Source organism: Rattus norvegicus, chromosome 20, assembly GCF_036323735.1.
Source record: "Rattus norvegicus strain BN/NHsdMcwi chromosome 20, GRCr8, whole genome shotgun sequence".
Taxonomy (NCBI): Eukaryota; Metazoa; Chordata; class Mammalia; order Rodentia; family Muridae; genus Rattus; species Rattus norvegicus.
Genome location: NC_086038.1, coordinates 13,606,086 through 13,625,677, shown reverse-complemented (window position 1 = coordinate 13,625,677; position 19,592 = coordinate 13,606,086). Strand labels below are relative to the sequence as shown.

The window sequence follows — 19,592 nt, the reverse complement described above, 5'->3', positions numbered from 1 at the left end:
GGTGCCCAGCTGATGCTCAACTTATATTCAGGGTAATTCTCAGTCAATGCTCTCCGGAGACATCCTTACAGACACACGCAGAGGTGTTCACCTGAGGGTAGTTCTAAATCCTGTCAACAATGACACTCCAACACGCCATACTTAATAATAGTTTCCCACTGTTCTGCTGTACAGAACACCTCTGGATACAGTGCTGAGTGTTTAAGATTCCTAGTCAGGGATCTGAAGGCTACTTCTGAGGAAGACTGTTCATTGGGGTCTAGACAGGTGATTGTGAAGGGCTGAAAAGACAGGGTAGCCTTAAGATTCAGATGAAATTCTCTTTGTCCCTGCATGGGGATTTATTTATTTTTTATTTATTTATTTATTTATTTTTGAGCTGGTCTGCCTTCCTAATCCTTTAGTTGCTGCTATAACAGAAACACCCAGAGTCCGGTAGTTAACACCCCCACCTCATGCCCTTATGTACATGAAGACACTAGGCACATGGTACATGCCCATAATTCTGTGGTGTGAGGGAGGGAGACAACAGTTCACCACCACTCTCATGGAAAACTTGGGAGCCACCTAGACTCCATGAGGGCTTGCCACAAGCAGTTTTTGAAAAGACTACAGGTAAGCTCTGTCAGCACGGTGATCACCACCTGGGTCTAACCCACCCTCGAAAACCAACACGGTCCTACTTCTCATTTTGTTCTAGGAGAAAACCTGGTCTATCAGTCCTGCCCCATCTCCACTCCTTAGCCACAGGCCCATTAAAGCCTTGCCTGCCGACACTGCACACACACAGGTCTCCTCTCTATTACTTCTGTGCTAAAAGAATCCAGCATTCTCCTCTTCACAAGAAACCCTTAAATTATCAGGGCCATTTAAAAGCTGAGTAACAAAAAAAAAAAAAAAAAAGAAAAAGAAAGAAAGAAACAAAGCCTAATTAAGGGGCTGGGGATTTAGCTCAGTGGTAGAGCACTTGCCTAGCAAGCACAAGGCCCTGGGTTCGGTCCCCAGCTCCGAAAAAAAGAAAAAAAAATGAAATAAAAGCTGAGTAACCTGAGGTTTGGAGGTATGGTACCCTTGACACCTGAGGCATTAGAAGTGAAACCACTTGCCAGTGGTGGCTCAAGCCTTTAATCACAGCACTCGGGAGATAGAGGCAGGCAGATCTCTGAATCTCTGAGTTCAAGGCCAGCCTGGTCTACAGAGGGAGTTCCAGGACAGCCAGGGTTATTACACAGAAGGACCCTGTTTCCATACACACACACACACACACACACACACACACACACACACACACACACACACACACACGTGTGGCTAGAGAGATAGCTTAGTGGGTAAGAGCTCTTCTGCAGATCCTGAGTTAAATTCCCAGCACCCACATGGCAGCTTACAACCGTCTGTGTGCAGATGTACATACAGAGAAAAGTACCCATATATATAAAACACATAAATCAAAGGCACCCAGCAAAGCCACAGGGATTAAAATAGGTTAAAATAGATCTAGCAGGGATCCAGTACAACACTTAAAAATCTACCTGCTGATGTTCTTCAGAGGACTCAGTCCTAAAGGGTCTCTCTAGCCCACACTGCCCTAGTTTCATTTTAAGAAGGTGTGAGTGAATACCCAGGGAGTCAAAAAATGTGGGTTCAATTCTATTTCTAACTCACTAGGCAAATCTTTTTGAATGAGGTTTTTAGTTTACTGTCAGAGGGGGGCGGGGGGAGAGGAGAGAACACCAGAGTTGGGAAACCTTAGTTTTTCAATTTTGGTAAGAGTTCTGGTAAATGTTCTAAGGCGTAGGATATCCACAGCCTACCCTCCGCACCTCGCTTTTCAACAGAAGCTAGCTCGAAGGGTCCCAGTAATTCCCAGTAACTTGAGCTGCTTTTTAAACGCCCGTTAACCGAGGAAATTAATGTTTCAGCCTGCACTCCAGAAGCCAGGCACATGATTTCCAAATAGCATTAAACTCAAACGGGTGCAGTAAGGCAGATGGTAGGCGTGAGGTGTGTCCTTAGCTTGCAGCGGGGCCGTCTTCGATGCCACACCAAAACTCCTTTTTCTGGGGATTGTCACGACCCGGCCCATCAAGGTAGCCAGAGTGAACCTTGAGCCAACCCTTTACCCAGACTCCACGCACGGGCCCCGCCTGCTCATCAACGCCTTGGTTGTCATGGTGAGCCCGGGGCGCTGCAGTGGAGTCCGGAAGTCTCTGAGCAAGCAGTGCAGAGCTCGAGGTCCCAGGAGGCTCTCGTTGCTATGGTGATGACTCCGCGCGGGGCCCTGTGCCAGCCACATCCAAGGACTGGAGGAGGGTCCAGACCCCGCCCCCGACGTCAGGATTCGGGAGCTGCGAGCCAGTCCCGCGAGGCCACTGTTGCTGTGGTGATTTGCAGCGGCCTGCGCGCCAGAACCTGGTCTTTGCAGCTTTGGTGAGTCCACTCACCCTCCCGGCTGCGGAAGCTTCCCGGAGGTTATGGTCCTGAGGCTGTCGAGTGTCCAGCCCTCCTCCTACCCCCAAACCTGAGTGTGGCCTGCAGGCCTGCTCTTCCTCACTGAGCATCCATCCTGGGCCAGGCCTCTGGTGGGAGCTGGGTCAGAAGAGGACAGCAAATTTGGGAATGGTGGTGGGGTGGAGTAGATTCTAGGTGATAGAGGACTATCAGGGAAAGTGGCTGGGACCTCAAGTCACTCCGAGACTCCATCTTAAAACAGACTAAGGGCAGGGGACCCCTCCCTGCTCTGCTTCTATTACCTGGGCTGTGATTCACAGCCAGGATTGGGGTTTTTTGGTTGGTTGGTTCGGTTTGGTTTTTGGTTTGTTTGTTTGTTTGTTTTGCATGCCTCCCATATGCCAAGGAAGTGAGTCCAGAGAAGGAACCCCTCTTACTAGGCATGGGGTCAAGGGGACCTCACCTCCTGACTCTAGGCAAGATGGGGTGTGTGGGCTGCCCCTCCTCCACTGTGCTGCCTGCAGAATGAATGGCCTCCACTTAATGTCGCTGATAGGAACGGGGACCGCAGATGTGTTTGAACTCACAGGCGCATTTTGACAACCTGTATGGCTTTCCGAGCCTTGTTAAAGGACAAGTATAACAATCCTCGTCCTAATGGAACCCTGTGAATCTGGAACCGGGCAGCACTTCGTCCTGTGAAATAAATGGAGTGTCATCACGTTTTGGTTGGTTCGGTTTGGGTCTCTCTGCTGCGTGAAGGGCTCTCAGTGTGTCACTCAAGGGCTCCGGAACTCATTCTCCTCCTCCCTCTGTTTCCCAAGTGCTGAGGGTATGGACCTGCGTGTCACTACCACACGTGGCTAGGAAGTTGATTTTATCGAAGAATAAAAATGGTAAAAAGCAGTTATTTGGAAGTTGCTTAATTTACAGGATAATTCATGCCGGCTCAGGTTGACTGGTCCCCCTGACTTCTGTGGATCTCTTGTTTTGTTGGGAAACTAGCCCATTCAGAATTCTGTTTGATCACGTGGCACCAAGCATACCCTATTCTAGTTTGATCTGCTGGGCCATAATGCAGAAACTACTTCTGGTATGTAATGGTCTTTTTTCCCCTGATTGAGTCTACAGAACACTGGAAGAATGAGGTCCTCTTGGACCCCTCTGGGGCCCCCTGTGAGCCAGGATCGAATCATCACCAGCTTCCCTAAGGTACAGTCATTAGAACACCTTTGTTGTCATTGTTCTTATTGCTCCATTTTGATTTGTTTGGGTCTGGAGAGCTTTGGTAAAAGGTCTCTACTATCCCGGAAGAACCTGGAATCCACTATGTCTTCAAGGTACAATCCTCCTGCCCCAGTCTCTGAAATGCTGGGATGGCAGAAATGTACCACTGTTCCCAGCTCTTTTGGTCCTCATTGCTAATCTGACACCTCAGACAGAGTCAAGCCACTGAGGTACAGAGGTCGATCTGATTTCTAAGAAGCTAAAAGACTGGGTGTTGAGTTCCTCTAAAGCAGGCCAGTGGCAGAAAACTTGATGCTGTCATAGCTGCGACCTATGGTGGTCGCCCAAGCTCTAGGAGTCAAAGATGTGTGAAAGTAATACCTCAGGGCACAGCTCCTGGTGTGAGGTCCCCAGGTACATCCCTTGTTGTTATTGTTAGCTCTCTCCACAGGGTAGGAATGTAACTTAGCAGGAAAACATTTGCCTAGTAGGTTAGTAGGTGCAAAACTGTGAGTTTTATCCCTAGCACTGTGGGGGTCGAGGGGAGATATGAGAGAGAGTATAAAAGAGATTGTACTGGTGTAGTGACACACTGGTATTCCCAGCACTTGGGAGGCAGAGACAGAAGGGTTGTGAGTTCGAGGTCAGCCTGGACGATGTAACAAAATTTATCTTTAAAAAAAAAAAAGTTCTATTTTCTGATTCCCAAAGCCAGGGCTTTCTCCACTGTTAGTCTGCCTTCTCTTTTTGCTAAAAACTCCAATCTTTTTTACAGACTAAATCTAACTGCAATGGAGAATGCCAAATAACGTTTATTGGGGGAGGGGCAGAGGAACAGTATTTACCCATATTACAGACACTCTTGCCTATTAGGTAGCCACTTCTAGAAATCCGAGCTGTATATGTCCTGGCGTGAGTGGAGAGTGTGTGAAAGATCAGGCAGTGTGGCCGTTAGGATGAGCAGAAAGTCAGATTCAGCATCAGTATTTGGAGAGACTGGTACTGATGCTGCTCAATACAGAGAGGAGGGACTAGGCACCTCTTCCCAGCCAAACCGGTTGTTACATAAAATGCGAAGAATGGAGCAGTTCGTGGTCAAGTGTGTGTATCGCAGTCCCGTGCATGTAAGAAAGGAGGTAGGTTACAGCATATCCTTATGCTGGAGCCCTTGGTTAAATTCCTGGCATCACCCAAAACAAAGGGGCAGTAGGGTAAAGAAATGTCTGTCTGGGGTTGGGGATTTAGCTCAGTGGTAGAGCGCTTGCCTAGGAAGCGGAAGGCCCTGGGTTCGGTCCCCAGCTCCGGGAAAAAAAAAAAAAAAAAAAAAAAGAAATGTCTGTCTGTTAGTCCATGAAGAAAATATTTCTGAAAGGTGACATTGAGATCCTGTTGTCCATTGATAGTCACTAGCAAATGAAAAATTCAGTTTCTCCAGGAGAGTCTCGCTGGGTAAACAAATGGCTCTGAAGATCATCAACTCTCATGCCTGTCAGTAGAGAGCCAAGAGAAAACTAAGTGGCACCTTTGTAGGTCTTATTCTCATAACATCAAGTCTGGGCCTCCTCTTCCTCTTCTTCCTCCTCTTCCTCCTCCTCTTCCCCCCCCTCTTCCTTCTCTTCCTCCTCTTCCCCCTCCCCCTCTTCCTCTTCCTCCTCCTCTTCCTCCCCTTCCTCCTCCCCTTTCTCCTCTTCTTCCTCCTCTTCCTCCTCCCCCTCTGTCTCTTCCTCCTCCTCTTCCTCCTCCTCTTCTTCCTCCTCTTCCCCCTCCCCCTCTTCCTCCTGTTCCTCCCCCTCCCCCTCCTCCTCTTCCCCCTCCCCCTCTTCCTCTTCCTCCTCCTCTTCCCCCTCCCCCTCTTCCTCTTCTTCCTCCTCCTCCTCCTCTTCCTCCCCTTCCTCCTTCCCTTCTTCCTCCTCTGTCTATTCTTCCTCTTCCTCTCTTTTTTCTTCCTCCTCCTTCTCTTCCTCATCTTCTTCCTCCTGTTCCTCCTCCTCCTCTTCCTCTTCATTCTCTTCCTCCCCTTCCTCCTCCCCTTCTTTCTCTTTCTCCTCCTCTTCCTCCTCCTCCTCTTTCTTCTTTTTCTCCTTTTTCTCCTAACATACAAGTCTTTTGAGTATACACACACACACGCACACACACGCACACACACACACACACACACACACACACCTATATTTGCTAAAGACTTCTCGTTGGGGTTTCTTTAGGATTTCTGTGTATATGAACATGTATGTATCTGATTCTACATGCGTTTCTTTTTTATCAGATTTTTTAAATTTACATTTCAAATGTTATCCCCTTCCCAGTTTCCCATCCATAAGCCCCATCCCCCTCCCCCTTCTTCTATGAGGGTGTTTCCCCTCCCCAGCCACTCCCCTTCCTGCCTCCCTGCCCTGACATTCCCCTACACTGGGGGTCCAGCCTTGGCAAGACCAAGGGCTACTCCTCCCACTGATGCCAGACAAGGCCATCCTCTGCTACATATGCAACTGGAGCCATGGATCAGTCCATGAGTACTCTTTGGGTAGTGGTTTGGTCCCTAGGAGGTCTGGTTGGTTGGTATTGTTGTTCTTCCTATGGGATTTCAACCCTTTCAGCTCCTTCAGTCCTTCCTCTAACTCCTCCAATGGGGACCCCGTTCTCATTTCAATAGTTTGCTGCTAGCATTTGCCTCTGTTTGTTATGCTCTGGCTGAGCCTCTCAGGAGACAGCTATATCAGGCTCCTGTCAGCATGCACTTCTATGCATTAGCAATAGTGTCTGGGTTTGGTGGCTGCATGTATATGGGCTGGATCCCCAGGTGAGGCTGGCTCCAAATGGCCTTTCCTTCAGTCTCTGCTCCAAACTGTCTCCATCTCCCCTCCTATGAATATCTATATGTGTTTCTTGTGCTTTTCCTTTGGCTCTTTTTTGTATTTGGTTGGTTTATCATACTCTGATTAGTTTGGGTTTTATTTTGGTGGTTTGTTTGGTTTGGTTTGGAAACAGGGTTTCTCTGTGTAGCCCCGGCTTGCCTGGAACTCATTCTGTAGACCAGGCTAACCTTGAACTCAGAGATCTGCTGCCTCTCTCCCTCTGCCTCCAGAGTGCTGGGATTAAAGTGTGCGATGCCACTGCCCAGCTGACTTGTTTGTTTGTTTGTTTTATTTTATTATTCCTTAGATGCCTTCTTGATCCATACAGAAACGGTATGGATCTGGATGGGAGAGAACTGGGAGGAATTGGGGGAAGGAAAACCATAATCAGAATATACCGTGTTAAAAACAAAACAAGGGGTTGGGGATTTAGCTCAGTGGTAGAGCGCTTGCCTAGGAAGTGCAAGGCCCTGGGTTCGGTCCCCAGCTCCGAAAAAAAAAAAAAAAAAGAACCAAAAAAAAAAACAAAACAAAACAAAACAAAACAAACAACTTTTAATTAATTTAAAAAAAAAAAAAGAAAGACCCTCTTGTCCATTGTTGCCTCCATGTGGCTCGGACAGGTCTGAAGCAGACTTTTTGTGTCTTTTGGATTCTGTGCTAAGGCTGGTAGGAGAAGGTGGGGGCTGTTGGCTGTGGACGCCCCCATCTTAGGCCTTTGCTTCTTTCCCCTTTCTTTCTCTCTCCCTCCAACTTCCTCCACTCACCGACAGAAAAAGCCTTTGTGCCTCAGATATCGAAGAGTTCCCCGGGTTTTTTTACAGTGAGCTCGGACCATTGCTCTTCCAGTGGAGCGTGACCATGGTAACCAGGGATGATCAGGGTGGCGTCTCAATGAGCCGAAGAGAGGAAGTATAATCAGGAAAAAAAAAAAAAAAAAACAACCGGGCCTGGTCTCCTGGGACAAAAGACACTATTCACAGAGTAAGACATCGAGGCTCAGAGAGACAGGAAAAGCTGTTTGACCTCAACACACTTGGCCTTGGTAAAGCTGAGATTTGACTCAGCCCTAAGGAGACTGCCCAGGGGACTTGGTCCTATATTCATAGGAGACGGGTTCCCTCACAGCTCTGTACCTTCAGCAGTCAGGGCCACAGGCTACAGGTGGCCATATCTGTCCCGCATCCCAGGGCCACTTCAAGCCTGAGGACTTACTAACCAGGTCAGGCTGGGTATATATGATGCTCCCAGAGGCTTCTCTTTCTTACTCTGTGCACCTTGTCTGAGAAATCGGCTCATACTTCCTACCCCACAGCCCGTGGCATTACCAGGAACAAGAAGGGCTAAAGAGACTGCAGGCCTCAAGTTTCAGGAGAGAAGGAGGGTTGGAAAGTAGGACTCACCACCCTGATGCCCAGTTTGTGTTACCAGGATGCGGCATCACAGGACGGTGTGCTTGCTTGTCTCCATGTCTGTCTGTCTGTCTGTCTGTCTGTCTGTCTGTCTGTCTGTCTGTCTTCCTGTAGTGGTACACGCCGGATGCCTGCCTGCAGCTCAAGGAGCACTTCCACAGCCAGGTCAGCACAGCCTGCCAGCACAGGAACACGGGCACTGCTGGGTAAGCCCATGATACAAGGGTGTGGAAGTCACAGGAAGAGTAGAAGAACAAAGACACCTTGTCTTAGGTTTTACTGCTGTGAGCAGACACCGTGACCAAGGCAACTCTCATAAGGACAACAGTTTGTTGGGGCTGGCTTACAGGTTCAGAGGTTCAGTCCATTATCATCAAGGTGGGAACATGGCAGCATCCAGGCAGGCATGGTGCAGGAGGAGCTGAGAGTTCTACATCTTCATCTGAAGGCCGCTAGAAGACTGGCCTGGGCAGCTAGGATGAGGGTCTTATAGCCCATGCCCACGGTGCCACACCTACTCTAACAAGGCCACGCCCACTCCAACAAGGCCACGCCCACTCCAACAGGGCCACACCATCTAATAGTGCCACTCCCTGGGCCTAGCACACACAAACCATCACACACATGTAAATGAAAACATAAGCAAACTGAAGTCACAGACTGAACAGTGCAGTCTGTTATTAGGCTATCAATCTAACTCTGCTATATTTATACATTATAGAATTATTTTATATAATATATATAATTTGTATATATTTTATATATTAGTTTACATATAATATATCATATTTGTTTATATGTAGTATATTATATGTAATATTATATATTAATTTATATACTATATATTAGTTTATATATAATATATAATACATATTAGTTTATATATAGTATATCATATATAATATGTAATGTTATATATTTGTTTTCATATGTTTATATATTTGTTTATATATAATATATTGATATATATTTATATGTTTATAAATATATAAATATAATTTTTAGAACCTGTAATTTCCCTGTGTCTCAGAATAGCATACAGATGACTTCTCAGCCTGAGTGAAGTTTCCCCACATTCCTCTGTATAAAGGCCCATTTCCTCTGTATAAAGCAGCCATCTTCTTCATCATCCCTTCACATTTCTATTTGTCAGATCCTCCAGCAGACCTCTCTGCTTACCATCCCTGCCCCTGGCCTGGCCTGGGGACACCCTACATACTACCCCTCAGTCCATGCTACAGACCTCCATAATCTTACGCCACAGAACTGTCAGGTTTTTTGAGAGGCCTGGCTGTGTCTGCCCCGTTCCTTCCTCAGCAGCCACTATGCACTGACAGGCCATTTCGCAGTAGTCTGTCCTCTCTCTAACAGATAGGCACCAAGGCCCGCCATTTCCCCTTCCCTCCTGAGCAGATTGTAGCCAGCTGCTGGGGTTGGCTGAGCTCACAAAATCATGTAGCTGAAGTCAGATCACAGAAGAGCCCATCCCAGAGGTCTCCAGGGCTGCACAAAGGGAGGCAAGAGAGAGCTTAGGTCAGAGCTGCTGTCAGTGACTCGAGGGGGAAAAGGTAAGGGCGTTGCTATGTCATATCCACCTCAATGCAGATTATCTACCAGACCCTACACAGTGCACGGGAGGTAGGGCAATTGAGACATGGACAGTACCCACTTTGTAGTCCTAGTGGTAGCTGTACGTCTTCCCTCAGACATGGAATCAAGGCCGGCCTGTCCCAAAATGAGAGGGCTGCCTGGGAGCAGGGAAGACCCAGACCCAGCCCTCCCACTGTCTGCAGACAGAGGGGCCGCTAGATGTTTCCCAACATGGTCAGTTTAAGCATTGAAGTCTTTGGGAAGAGTTGAGGAGATGCTTTTATTAAAAATTGTATTAATCTGTGAGTGGTGGAGTTTGCCATAGCATGCCATAGCATGCGAGCAAATGTCAGAAGGCAACTTGTGAGAATCAGGTCTCACTTCCCACCATTCGGGTCCCAGGGATAGAACTCAGGCTTGGTGGCTAGAACCTTTATCCACAGAGCCATCTCACCAGCCCAGAAACTCTTTAAAAGCCTTAGCAACAGTCTCAGAGATACACTCAAGGTGCAGGATATACCCACACAGAGGGAAGGTAATAGTCGCTCTTGGTGAGCAGGGTCTCCAAGGAGCCCAAGAATGGCAGAGGCAGTCTGCCGCTCGAACCACGAGCCCAGATATGCAGACTCGGGGTTCCGTTTACAGAGTACCCCTTGGCCTACGTCATCCCTACATGCCTGTATACCTGCTTTGTGTGAGCTGACCCCACACAGGTGCACGTCCCAGAGGGTGTACCGAAGTTTGGAGACAGGATACATACATACCAGTTTGGATTCATCTGATGTTGATTTTCACAGTACTTCCCATGTCCTCCTCCCTGCCCCTCAGTTTGTGGCTCAGCCTCCCCTCGGGCCCATTGCTAATTTTCAGGATAATGACTTTGGCCAAAGGGGCTCAAGGGTATAGATAGCTATAAGGGCAGCAGGATTCCCAGAATGAGCGTACGTTCTCCCACACCCCAGCACTGGAGAATGGCTTTTGGGGTAGGCCTCCCTGCATCTAGGTTTGAAGGGCGATTCAGATAGTTTAGGGAAAGAAAGCTTAGATAGGCTGAAGACACTCTTGATACCATTCTCCAGGCTGATACGGACGTATTTCCTCCAGGCTCAGACTCTCCAAGGTGGTGGTAGTTGGTGATCTCTACGTGGGAAAGACTAGCCTCATTCACAGGTGAGCCCTGCCCCTCCTCGTGCTGTCAGGCCAGCCCCACCTTCCAGCACCAAGTTATAGTACCATTCCCTGGGATCCCAAGACAACACGGAACTCACACACACCTGAGCCTGGAAAACAGTTTGAAGGGTGTGGAAAAGGTCAAGGAGTCAGAGCTAGAGAAATGTCTCTGAGGTACTGCTGGAACACATCACCAGTCACACAGTGTGCCCAGCACCCACACCGTGACTCATAACTACTCATAATTCCGGCTGCAAGAGGTCTGACTCCTTTGGTCACCACAGGCACCTATACTAGACAGACAGACAGACAGACAGACAGACAGACACACACACACACACACAAAAGAAAGGAAGGAAGGAAGGAAGGAAGGAAGGAAGGAAGGAAGGAAGGAAGGAAGAAGAAAGGTTTTAAAAGAGGGAGATTAGGGGAGAGATGGCTCAGAGGTTAAGAGCACCGACTGCTCTTCCAGAGGTCCTGAGTTCAATCCCCAGCAACCACATGGTGGCTCACAACCATCTGTAATGGGATCCGATGCCCTCTTCTGGTATATATAATAAATAAATAACTCTTTAAAAAGGGGGGGGGAATTAGGAGCTCAGGAGAGTGACCCAGTCGTTAAAAGTGCTTGCTGTGTAAATACTCAAAACTTGGATTTAATCCCCAGGACCTCTGGGAGAAGCCAGATATGACAGCGCATGCCTATAACCCCAGCACCGGGGAAACAGATGGGAGGGCTCTCAGGGCTTGCCATGCAGCCAGTCTAGTCAAGTCAGTGAGAGATCTGGTGGAGAGCAATTACACACACACACACAGGCACACACATCCCAGTACTGTGATTGACAGATGGTGGAGCATCCTAGATACTTAGCATTCATCACACCATGCCCATGGGGCTGGGCCTCCAGCATGGTCCTCCCTGGGGAGGGACCCTCAATTCCTCTCCCAGTTTGCATCACAGCCTTTGCATTCTGGGAGGATGCAGCTTCCCCTCCCCCACGTCCTTGTCACTGGCCGTCCCGTTGCTATGGTTTGGATAAGAATTCCTCAAATGTCAGAGGCTTGCAGTCTCCAGCCTGTGGCAGGATATTTAAGAGGTAGAGCCTTGCAGGCGGGTCGTTAGGTCTTTGGGGTGTACACACAAAGGGGACAGCATGTTGCCCTCGTTCCCTTCTTTGGCTTCTTGTCCATGAGAGATGTTCTCTTGGTACATCACGATGATAGCATATCACTGATCGAAAGAATATCCCTGGCATCTAAAACTATGGGCCCAGATGACCTTCTCCTCACCGGTCGCCATCGTCTCCAGAGCGTGTCATAGAAAGGTGATCACTACACACCTGTACACCCACGGCCTCTGCGCGCCATCGCTTCCCTTGTTTTTGTTTTGAGACAGGCTAGCGTTTGTTAGCCTGGCCTGGAACTCCCTATGTAGAGCAGGCTGACCTCAGACTACAGATATCCACCTGCCTCCGCCTCCCCAGTGCTGGTATCAAAGACGTGCACCACCACACCCAGCTGACATCACATATCAATTCCCTGCTGGGGGAATAATTTTTCCTGGGGACGGTCACCGTTGTCAGCATCTCTACCCACCTCTCTGCCGATTTCCTCCCCTCCCACAGGTTATGCAAGAATGTTTTCGACCGGGATTACAAGGCCACGATTGGTGTAGACTTTGAAATCGAGCGCTTTGAGATCGCAGGGATTCCCTACAGCCTCCAGATGTAAGTCTTGGTTAAGGCGGTTTTGAGCTCTCCCCTAGGGAAAGCTCTGGGCTGGATTGTGCCGCACGATTGCTCAGCAAGGCTATGTCTGGTCAGGGCCGGTCCTGGATGGTTGTAAGAAGCCAGGCTTCGTGGTCTATGGGTCCCTAGATTCTCTGTGTCCTCACAGTTGCCTGGTGTTGGTCATGAGATCTGGGGACGGTTTTCTCAGCACGGCCTGCACACTTATTATCCTCCACCCCAATAGCATCTTCCTGAGGTTCAGCCTTCCTCCCCAGCTGGACCACCTGTGATCCCACAAGCAGCAGACTGGCCTCTGACAGTTTTTGTTTGTCTGGTTAGTTGTTTTTTTTCCTGAGCTCTGAGCCTCTATTCTCAGCTATGAAATAGGGCAAAGTCAGTCCTTTTGTACAGCGCTGGGTGAGTAGGCCTCTGCTGGAGGCCACCGTCTCCTCCAGCTCTCAGGCCTGATGCTCTCCATCCCCCTATAACCTCCCTCTGTATACATGTGTCCATCTGTCCATCTGGTACTTCACCCTCAGTCCGTCTTCTCTACTAACCCCATGCCTTTGCCTCTCACTGGCACGCTTCTTTCTGCCCCAACTCCCACCTTGTGTCAGTGCGGGGGTGGGGGGGGATGGGGCGACTTCCCAGGGTTCCCCTTCCACCTCAGTGAAAGTGCTCTACAAGTTGCAACTCATTCTCTCCGTTCCCAGAGGATCTTGCTGTCCTAACAGGCTACCAGACCCAGTATCTAATTAGAGGGCCCAGTATAAAATGGCCACTGCCTTGCCCACAGGATCTTATGTTGAGGTCACTGCCAGTCAACCTGTGTGCCCACTCCCAACTCCCCATCTAGTGATTTCTTCAGACATGGGGGAAAACGAATGAATGAATGAATGAATGAATGAATGAATGAATGACTAAAGCCAGAAGCTTCGATTGTGCTGTATTTCTCAGAAACAAATTCAGGTCACTGACGTCATATTTGTGGGTTATCTTTCTAGTTTACTGAGAAAAAAAACTGTTGACTCTAAAAGGAGACCCATTGCAGACTGGATTTCAGGGTCCTCCCTACATATCGGCGACCTGTTATAAGCCCACCCAAACAGCTCGCAGTGTGTCACCTCCCCTCTTCCATCCCGTACCATGGCAGACATGACCAATCAACCTGTTATTCCGTTCCTTTTTCATGGATCCAGGGCTCAACCTCTATTCCCTTCTCAAGGAATTGTTTCAGAAAGCCAGAGCAAGTTGTTTCAGACGTCCAAGGGATGTTACCCGTGTGTCCCCGTTAACCCCGTTCCCCACCAGGGGAGCTACAGTGCTGAAGGTGAAACAGGGCCCCAGTCACACATATGCTGAGGGCCTGTCTTGGAACCCCAGCATTGTCCTGCTGTAGAACAACATGTGGTCCTTAGATGTCACAGTCAGAAGGGACCGAGCTAGGACGAAGCAACGTGCACTGGCTACGCCTTCTCCCCTACTGACACCGTGATCTGAGGGAAGGACCTAGCAGAGATCGGCAGGAGCTGGAGGCAGGGAGAACTGGACCAACCAGGCACTTCCTGTTTTCACCTGTGGCTGGCATGTTAGCGTAGGTCCTAAGATCTTCCTGTGGTCTCACTGTGCCATGGCCTTAGGACACAGTGACTGCTTAACCTGCCTCCCCCCTGTCTTCCTGTCTCCCTATTTCCCCTCAACAGCTGGGACACAGCCGGACAGGAAAAGTTCAAGTGCATTGCGTCTGCCTACTACCGCGGTGCCCAGGGTGAGCAGCCGAATGGCACCGGAACTCTCAACCCATGCCACCTGCGTGAATACTACTTTTCTGTCCTCCAGGAGCCACTTGGATGGCCCCGCAGCCAGCGCTTAGCAATGAAGAAGACACCCGGGACCCTAGAGCCCTGGCTGTCTATGACAGTCACACCCTTAGGGAGACTGCCTCAGTGGCCAGTTTACAGCTCAGATGAGAGCATTCTTGTTTAAGGGTCCCAGAAAAGACACGATATCACATTCCAGGTGACGACGAAGAGAGGCTCTTCCTGTCTCAGCCAGAGAGGCGTGACGGGTGGGGCCAGCAGGATTGGCATATAGGTGTCTCAGTGCCCACTGCCACCATAGCCAGCCAGGGGCAGCTGGGTGGCTGGGCAGGGCCCAAGGCAGCAGAGATGATAATGCGAAGTCCCCAGGAAGGAGACAGAAACAGAAGCTAGTAGGAGGTAGGAAACCATCAAAAGGATCTCAAGTCAGGCTCACAATATAGGCATGGTTCTGTCTTCTGGGTGTTGGGGTGAGAAGCCCTGAGGTTTCGTCTCAGCTTAAAGAAGGGGGAACAGGAAATGAGCTGTGGGCGGAGCCTCCAGCATGCCCAGCCCACTGTGGCCTCCTCTAGCCATCACCCCTCCTAACTTTGATCCTGAGGGGCTGCTGCTTCCCCGGAGCTAGCAGTGTGAGGTGCTTTGGTAAACAGCACTCATCCTATGTCTACCACAGAGGAAGCCCTCGTCCAGCCTGCTTGTATGCACAGCAGGGCAGCAGAGAGCAGACCTCTGCCTGGACCACCACCCTGCTGTGGCTTTCCCCTGGGGAATCCAAGCTGGCCACAGAGATACCTTACAGGCTCCTGCCCACTTAGCTCTACGAAAGCCATTCCCACTAACTGGTTGTTTCTAATCTCCATCCTTCAGTGAAAAGTCCACCCACGGTCAGGCTCTAGACTAACAGCCTTTCAAAAACCGTATCCCCCTCCTGACAGCCAGGGGTATCACGGGACGCAGGTTCTCCATAGTTACAGACCTCACCAAGCCCTCTGGGCCACAAGTAGCGTTCCGTCTTCTCTGTTACACCTGCCTCACCCCCTCCCCGTCCTCAGCTAGGCTGTTAGATACAGGTTTGGAGGGTTTGGAGGGGTCTGATGGAAAGGCAGGTCCAAGGGGTGACCCCCGGGGTGACTCCTCCCTAGTCTCCATAGTGGGCCCACCCCAGTAGTTCCTTGTGATCTCGGAAGATACCTAGGGGAGCCTCCCCACAGCACACCCGTTGCTGATCGGCTGTTGGCTTTCCCTGTGTGTCCAGTGATCATCACAGCCTTTGACCTCACCGACGTGCAGACTCTGGAGCATACCAAGCAAGTAACCCCAGATCCTGTAACCCCCTGTGTGTCAGAGACTCATGACACTACCTGGAAGGGCTCCAAACCCCAGTCTCTGGGCTGGACCTCAACTGCTGCTCAGGGGCTTAGGCTGACAGGCCACAGTTGGCTTTGATATCCTATTGCCACCATATTGGAAATCTTAATGTTGTACAGGGGCCCTCTTCATTCACTTTCACATTGGTCCCTAATAATTTCCTAGCTAGTCCTCCCTGACAGAAACTTTTCACTCGCTGTACTGGGCAGGGATGTGGGCAACGCGACCAATTTCAGAGGGCCATCATCTGCCAGAAATAATCCACCTAATGGGCCAAAGCCCCTCCTCCCTCTGTTGCCTGGGTGGGCCATTCATTCACTTCAGAGTCCTCCAGGCCCTACACAAGAAATGGGGAAAGGTTTTTCCATAACAACAAGGGTCACCCAGGTCTCACAATAGGAGTTTCCACCTCTCCCAAACTGGTCCCTCCTTATTTCCAGAAGCTCCTGGTCCCTCTGCTGCCCTCTGACTCCAGCACCATCATCCCACTTAGTCAGTGTAGGTCAGGGTCCCTTCCCTATACCTCTTGGCTAAATCGAATCTCTTGTTTCCACACTGTGCCTTCCAGGCAGTGGCTGCAGGATGTGCTGAGGGAGAATGAGGCAGGTTCTTGCTTCATCTTCCTCGTGGGAACCAAGAAGGATCTCCTGGTAAGCAGAGTGAAGCTGGAGACCCAACCCCGACTGGCTTTCCAGAAAATTCCTGTGATTGCAGCCTGCTTGAGGGGGCACTGAACAATACTGATGTGCTTGTGTTGGACTTCAAAGCCTATTAGTTACGGAACCAAAGAGGGTTCTCCCCTGAGAGGCGGGGTTCACTCATTTCTCTGGGGAGCACTACAGTGTCAGCTCTGGGCAAGCAGCATCCCTGTCCTAGGATATCCCACACACCCACTTGCTTGGGGTGACGTGAGAAGCAGGGGTGGAGAGAGGAGGCCACCCTAAGGACCCCCTGCAAGGAGGGCCAAGATACTGGGTCAGCCAGGGCCGTTTCTTCCAGTCAGGGGCAGCGTGCGAGCAGGCGGAAGCAGAAGCTGTGCATCTGGCCAATGAGATGCAGGCAGAGTACTGGTCTGTGTCGGCCAAGACGGGTGAGTACCCCACGGTGCATCTATTACCAAAAGACTGCGGGCGCAGAGGTCCAAAGAGCAAAGCTGGAAATCCAAGCTGTGGGGGTGGGGTGGGGTACGAAGTGAGAGGGAGGACGCGCAGTGCCTGGCACCCAGGAGATGACGAGGCTGTGGAAACTCAGAAATGGGGCCAGAAGTCCTCGTCTCCGGTGCACAGAAACAGCGTGTATCCGGCCACGGACTGGGCGTGAATTGAAACGAGGTGACACCACCAGGCCAACACAAATGGCTGGCCGTAGGAAGCCAGGCTGCCACCCAGAACTCTGTTGCCCGCTCGGCCATGGGTGGACTGGTAACTGTGACTACCAGGGGTTCTCTGAAAGCATCATGGCCGCCGGCCTTAGGATGGGCTGATCTGGTACTTGCCCATAATGCATCTGTATCTGAGGGCAACTTGAGTCATAGCTGTCTTGTGCGCCCCCAGGAGAGAACGTGAAGGCATTCTTCAGCCGAGTCGCCGCCCTAGCCTTTGAACAGTCTGTACTTCAGGACCTAGAGAAGAGGCCCAGCACCCAGTCCCAGGTCGGAGATGGAGATGGAGACCTAATACGTGCGTACAAGGAGGGCTGGGTGGGGTTGAGGAGCAGGATAGGGACCAGAAGGCCACACCCACCAAGCTTAATTCGCCACTTTTGCTGTCCTCTTGGGACCTTAGGGCTGTTATCCGTATCTCAAGCCTACAGCTTCTGTGACCCCCACCTACCAACTCAGGCACCTGTCCGGCCTCCCTCCTCTCCACACAGGCTCCTTTTGAACCAGGCTTAGGTTCCTGCTTTTCGGATGTGTCTTGCCTGAATGCCACCATCCCTCATGTCCCCTGGGTCTTTCCCACACCAAGTCATCTAGGCCTCAGAGGACAGGCCCAGGAACCCAAGTTGAGGGTTCCAGGTATCAGGATGGAATAGTCCTTACCTAGTGTTGGCTGTAGGATGCCTGACTGATGTCATCTGTCCCTGTCTTTGCAGGAATAGAGGTACCGAAGACGCAGGAGAACAAAAGGCCACCTGGCCTGGGTTGCTGTTAACTGAGGCCAGCATCAGAGCCATCACAGGGTGTGACATAGAGCCCAAGCTCTTCAGTGGACATGCCTTAAAGCTGGAGAAGCCCTGTGTCTCCAGAGCCCAGCCATTTCTCTTTAGCCGGTCAGCAGCCACTGGCTGCTGAAACCCCATACTGCCTGGCTGGTTGATGGGCACCAGGGTGAGCCTTCTCTTTAGGGTCTTCAGACTGTCACCGTGTTCTTAAGAGGCTCCAAGACTGCGAACTCGGGGCACCTCGGGCTAGCCCACGTCCCTTACCCAATTATACCAATAACTGTGGGGCCCTTTCGTGTGGATCCTCTGGGATCTCCATGTTCCAAGCACGGAGACTTGTCAGAGTGGGCAAGTAAAATTAACCTGCCATCCCAGGCAGAGTTCTCTCTCATCAAGAAGATATGGGGTGGGGTTGGGGATTTAGCTCAGTGGTAGAGCGCTTGCCTAGCGAGCGCAAGGCCCTGGGTTCGGTCCCCAGCTCTGGAAAAAAAAAAAAAAAAGAGTATGTGCTGCTTTCCATCTCTAGCACCCAAGTTGGGTGGCTGATAACTGTTTGGGGGTTGGGGATTTAGCTCAGTGGTAGAGCGCTTGCCTAGGAAGCGCAAGGCCCTGGGTTCGGTCCCCAGCTCCGGAAAAAAAAAAAAAAAGAACCAAAAAAAAAAAAAAAAAGAAGAAGAAGATATGGGGTTCTAGGCCTTTCAGCCTCAGACCTAGGGCTCCCTCCACCCACTGTTCAAACATAATATGGCCCCTCTGGCAGATTCCCGCCCCCACCTCTGAGATTCCCCGTGGTTCTGCCCTAAGTATTGACGGGTAAGAAGGCAGGCCTTTGGCTTACCACTGTGACTGTCCCAAGGGATGGCAACTGCATGGTGACCTCCGGATCCTCACTAGAGGGATCCCTGTGACCATCCTGAGAGATGACAGTGCATGGTGTCCCTCTGACAACTCCCACATCCCTGAGCCTGACACTGTCCTGTGTTGTCACCTATGCCCATCCCTGCTGGCCTCCCATGTGTCTGTCCCACTGGCCTGCTTGTCTCTCAGGACTTTGGCATCCATCGGGCCATGTACCTCTGGAGGACGTGGGACAGCCGGAATCTAGCATGCCTAACCCCATTCTGCATATCAGCAGGATGCATCCTGTGTGGGTCCAGGGTCTCCCCTGACCACCTTACCTACTCTGTATCCCTGTAGCTCTGGGTCTGGACTCTCCTGCCATAAGAGGGTGGGCACACCTGGCATTCCTAGCTGCTCCCCCTCCCCATAGGCAGGGTCTCATGGAACCCACACTGGCTTCCAACTCTATACGTAGCTGAGGCTTAACCTTGAATTTTATTTACCCTCCATCTCCCAAATGCTAAAGTTACCAAACTGTACCACCATACCTAGCAACACCCGCTTCTCAAGGATGGTAAGCAGCTGTAGGCCGCCATGTAGGTCCATGCCCTTTTCTAAGTGCCTGGCATAGCACATCTCCCCATGGCTGTCCATTAACTCAGCAATGGCCAAACATCGGAGAGCACTGACCTATCTTCCAGTTCAATATAACACTCATTAGCATTAGTGTGCCCTCTCCCTCCCCACTGCCCACCCCACTCTGAAACAGTGTGTCACTCTGTATATACTAGACTGGCCTTGAGCTTGCAACAGCCCCCTGCCTCTGTCTTCCAAGTGCTGGGGTTACAGACCCGAAACTCATAATTTGGCTCAAGGCCTTTTATTCTAAAAAGTATATAAGACATCTCTTTAAAGGATTTAATGTTTGGTATTAAACGAGGTGGTGGAGCAATAAAAAAAATGCAAGTA

The 19,592-nt window shown here is 50.4% G+C and overlaps 1 protein-coding gene across 5 annotated transcripts; it reads left to right on the top strand.

Moving 5' to 3' along the window:
- Positions 1-1,469: 1,469 nt before the first annotated feature.
- Rab36 (RAB36, member RAS oncogene family) lies at positions 1,470-19,592 on the top strand. Of its 5 annotated transcripts, none has more exons than XM_063279528.1 (11): positions 1,470-2,430; positions 3,576-3,663; positions 8,057-8,148; positions 10,637-10,702; positions 12,328-12,429; positions 14,136-14,200; positions 15,508-15,563; positions 16,193-16,270; positions 16,620-16,710; positions 17,174-17,299; positions 17,715-19,592. In XM_063279528.1, exons 1-11 carry the CDS (start codon positions 2,258-2,260, stop codon positions 17,771-17,773), a joined length of 996 nt encoding a protein of 331 aa, XP_063135598.1. In that variant the 5' UTR covers positions 1,470-2,257; the 3' UTR covers positions 17,774-19,592. The 5 variants fall into 5 exon arrangements, 4 of the variants coding, with proteins under 4 accessions (XP_063135598.1, NP_001103059.1, NP_001402628.1 ...); NM_001109589.3 differs by having other exon boundaries at positions 2,165-2,430; positions 3,583-3,663; positions 15,508-15,559; positions 16,189-16,270; NM_001415699.1 differs by having other exon boundaries at positions 2,165-2,430; positions 15,508-15,559; positions 16,189-16,270.

What these genes read in the sequence shown, in the direction of transcription:
- Rab36 (XM_063279528.1), top strand. Translation starts at nt 2,258, where the DNA reads ATGGTGATGACTCCGCGCGGGGCCCTGTGCCAGCCACATCCAAGGACT. An exon ending in AGGAACACGGGCACTGCTGG is followed by an intron (nt 8,149 to 10,636) that starts GTAAGCCCATGA and finishes TATTTCCTCCAG; the next exon opens with GCTCAGACTCTCCAAGGTGG. An exon ending in CTACTACCGCGGTGCCCAGG is followed by an intron (nt 14,201 to 15,507) that starts GTGAGCAGCCGA and finishes CTGTGTGTCCAG; the next exon opens with TGATCATCACAGCCTTTGAC.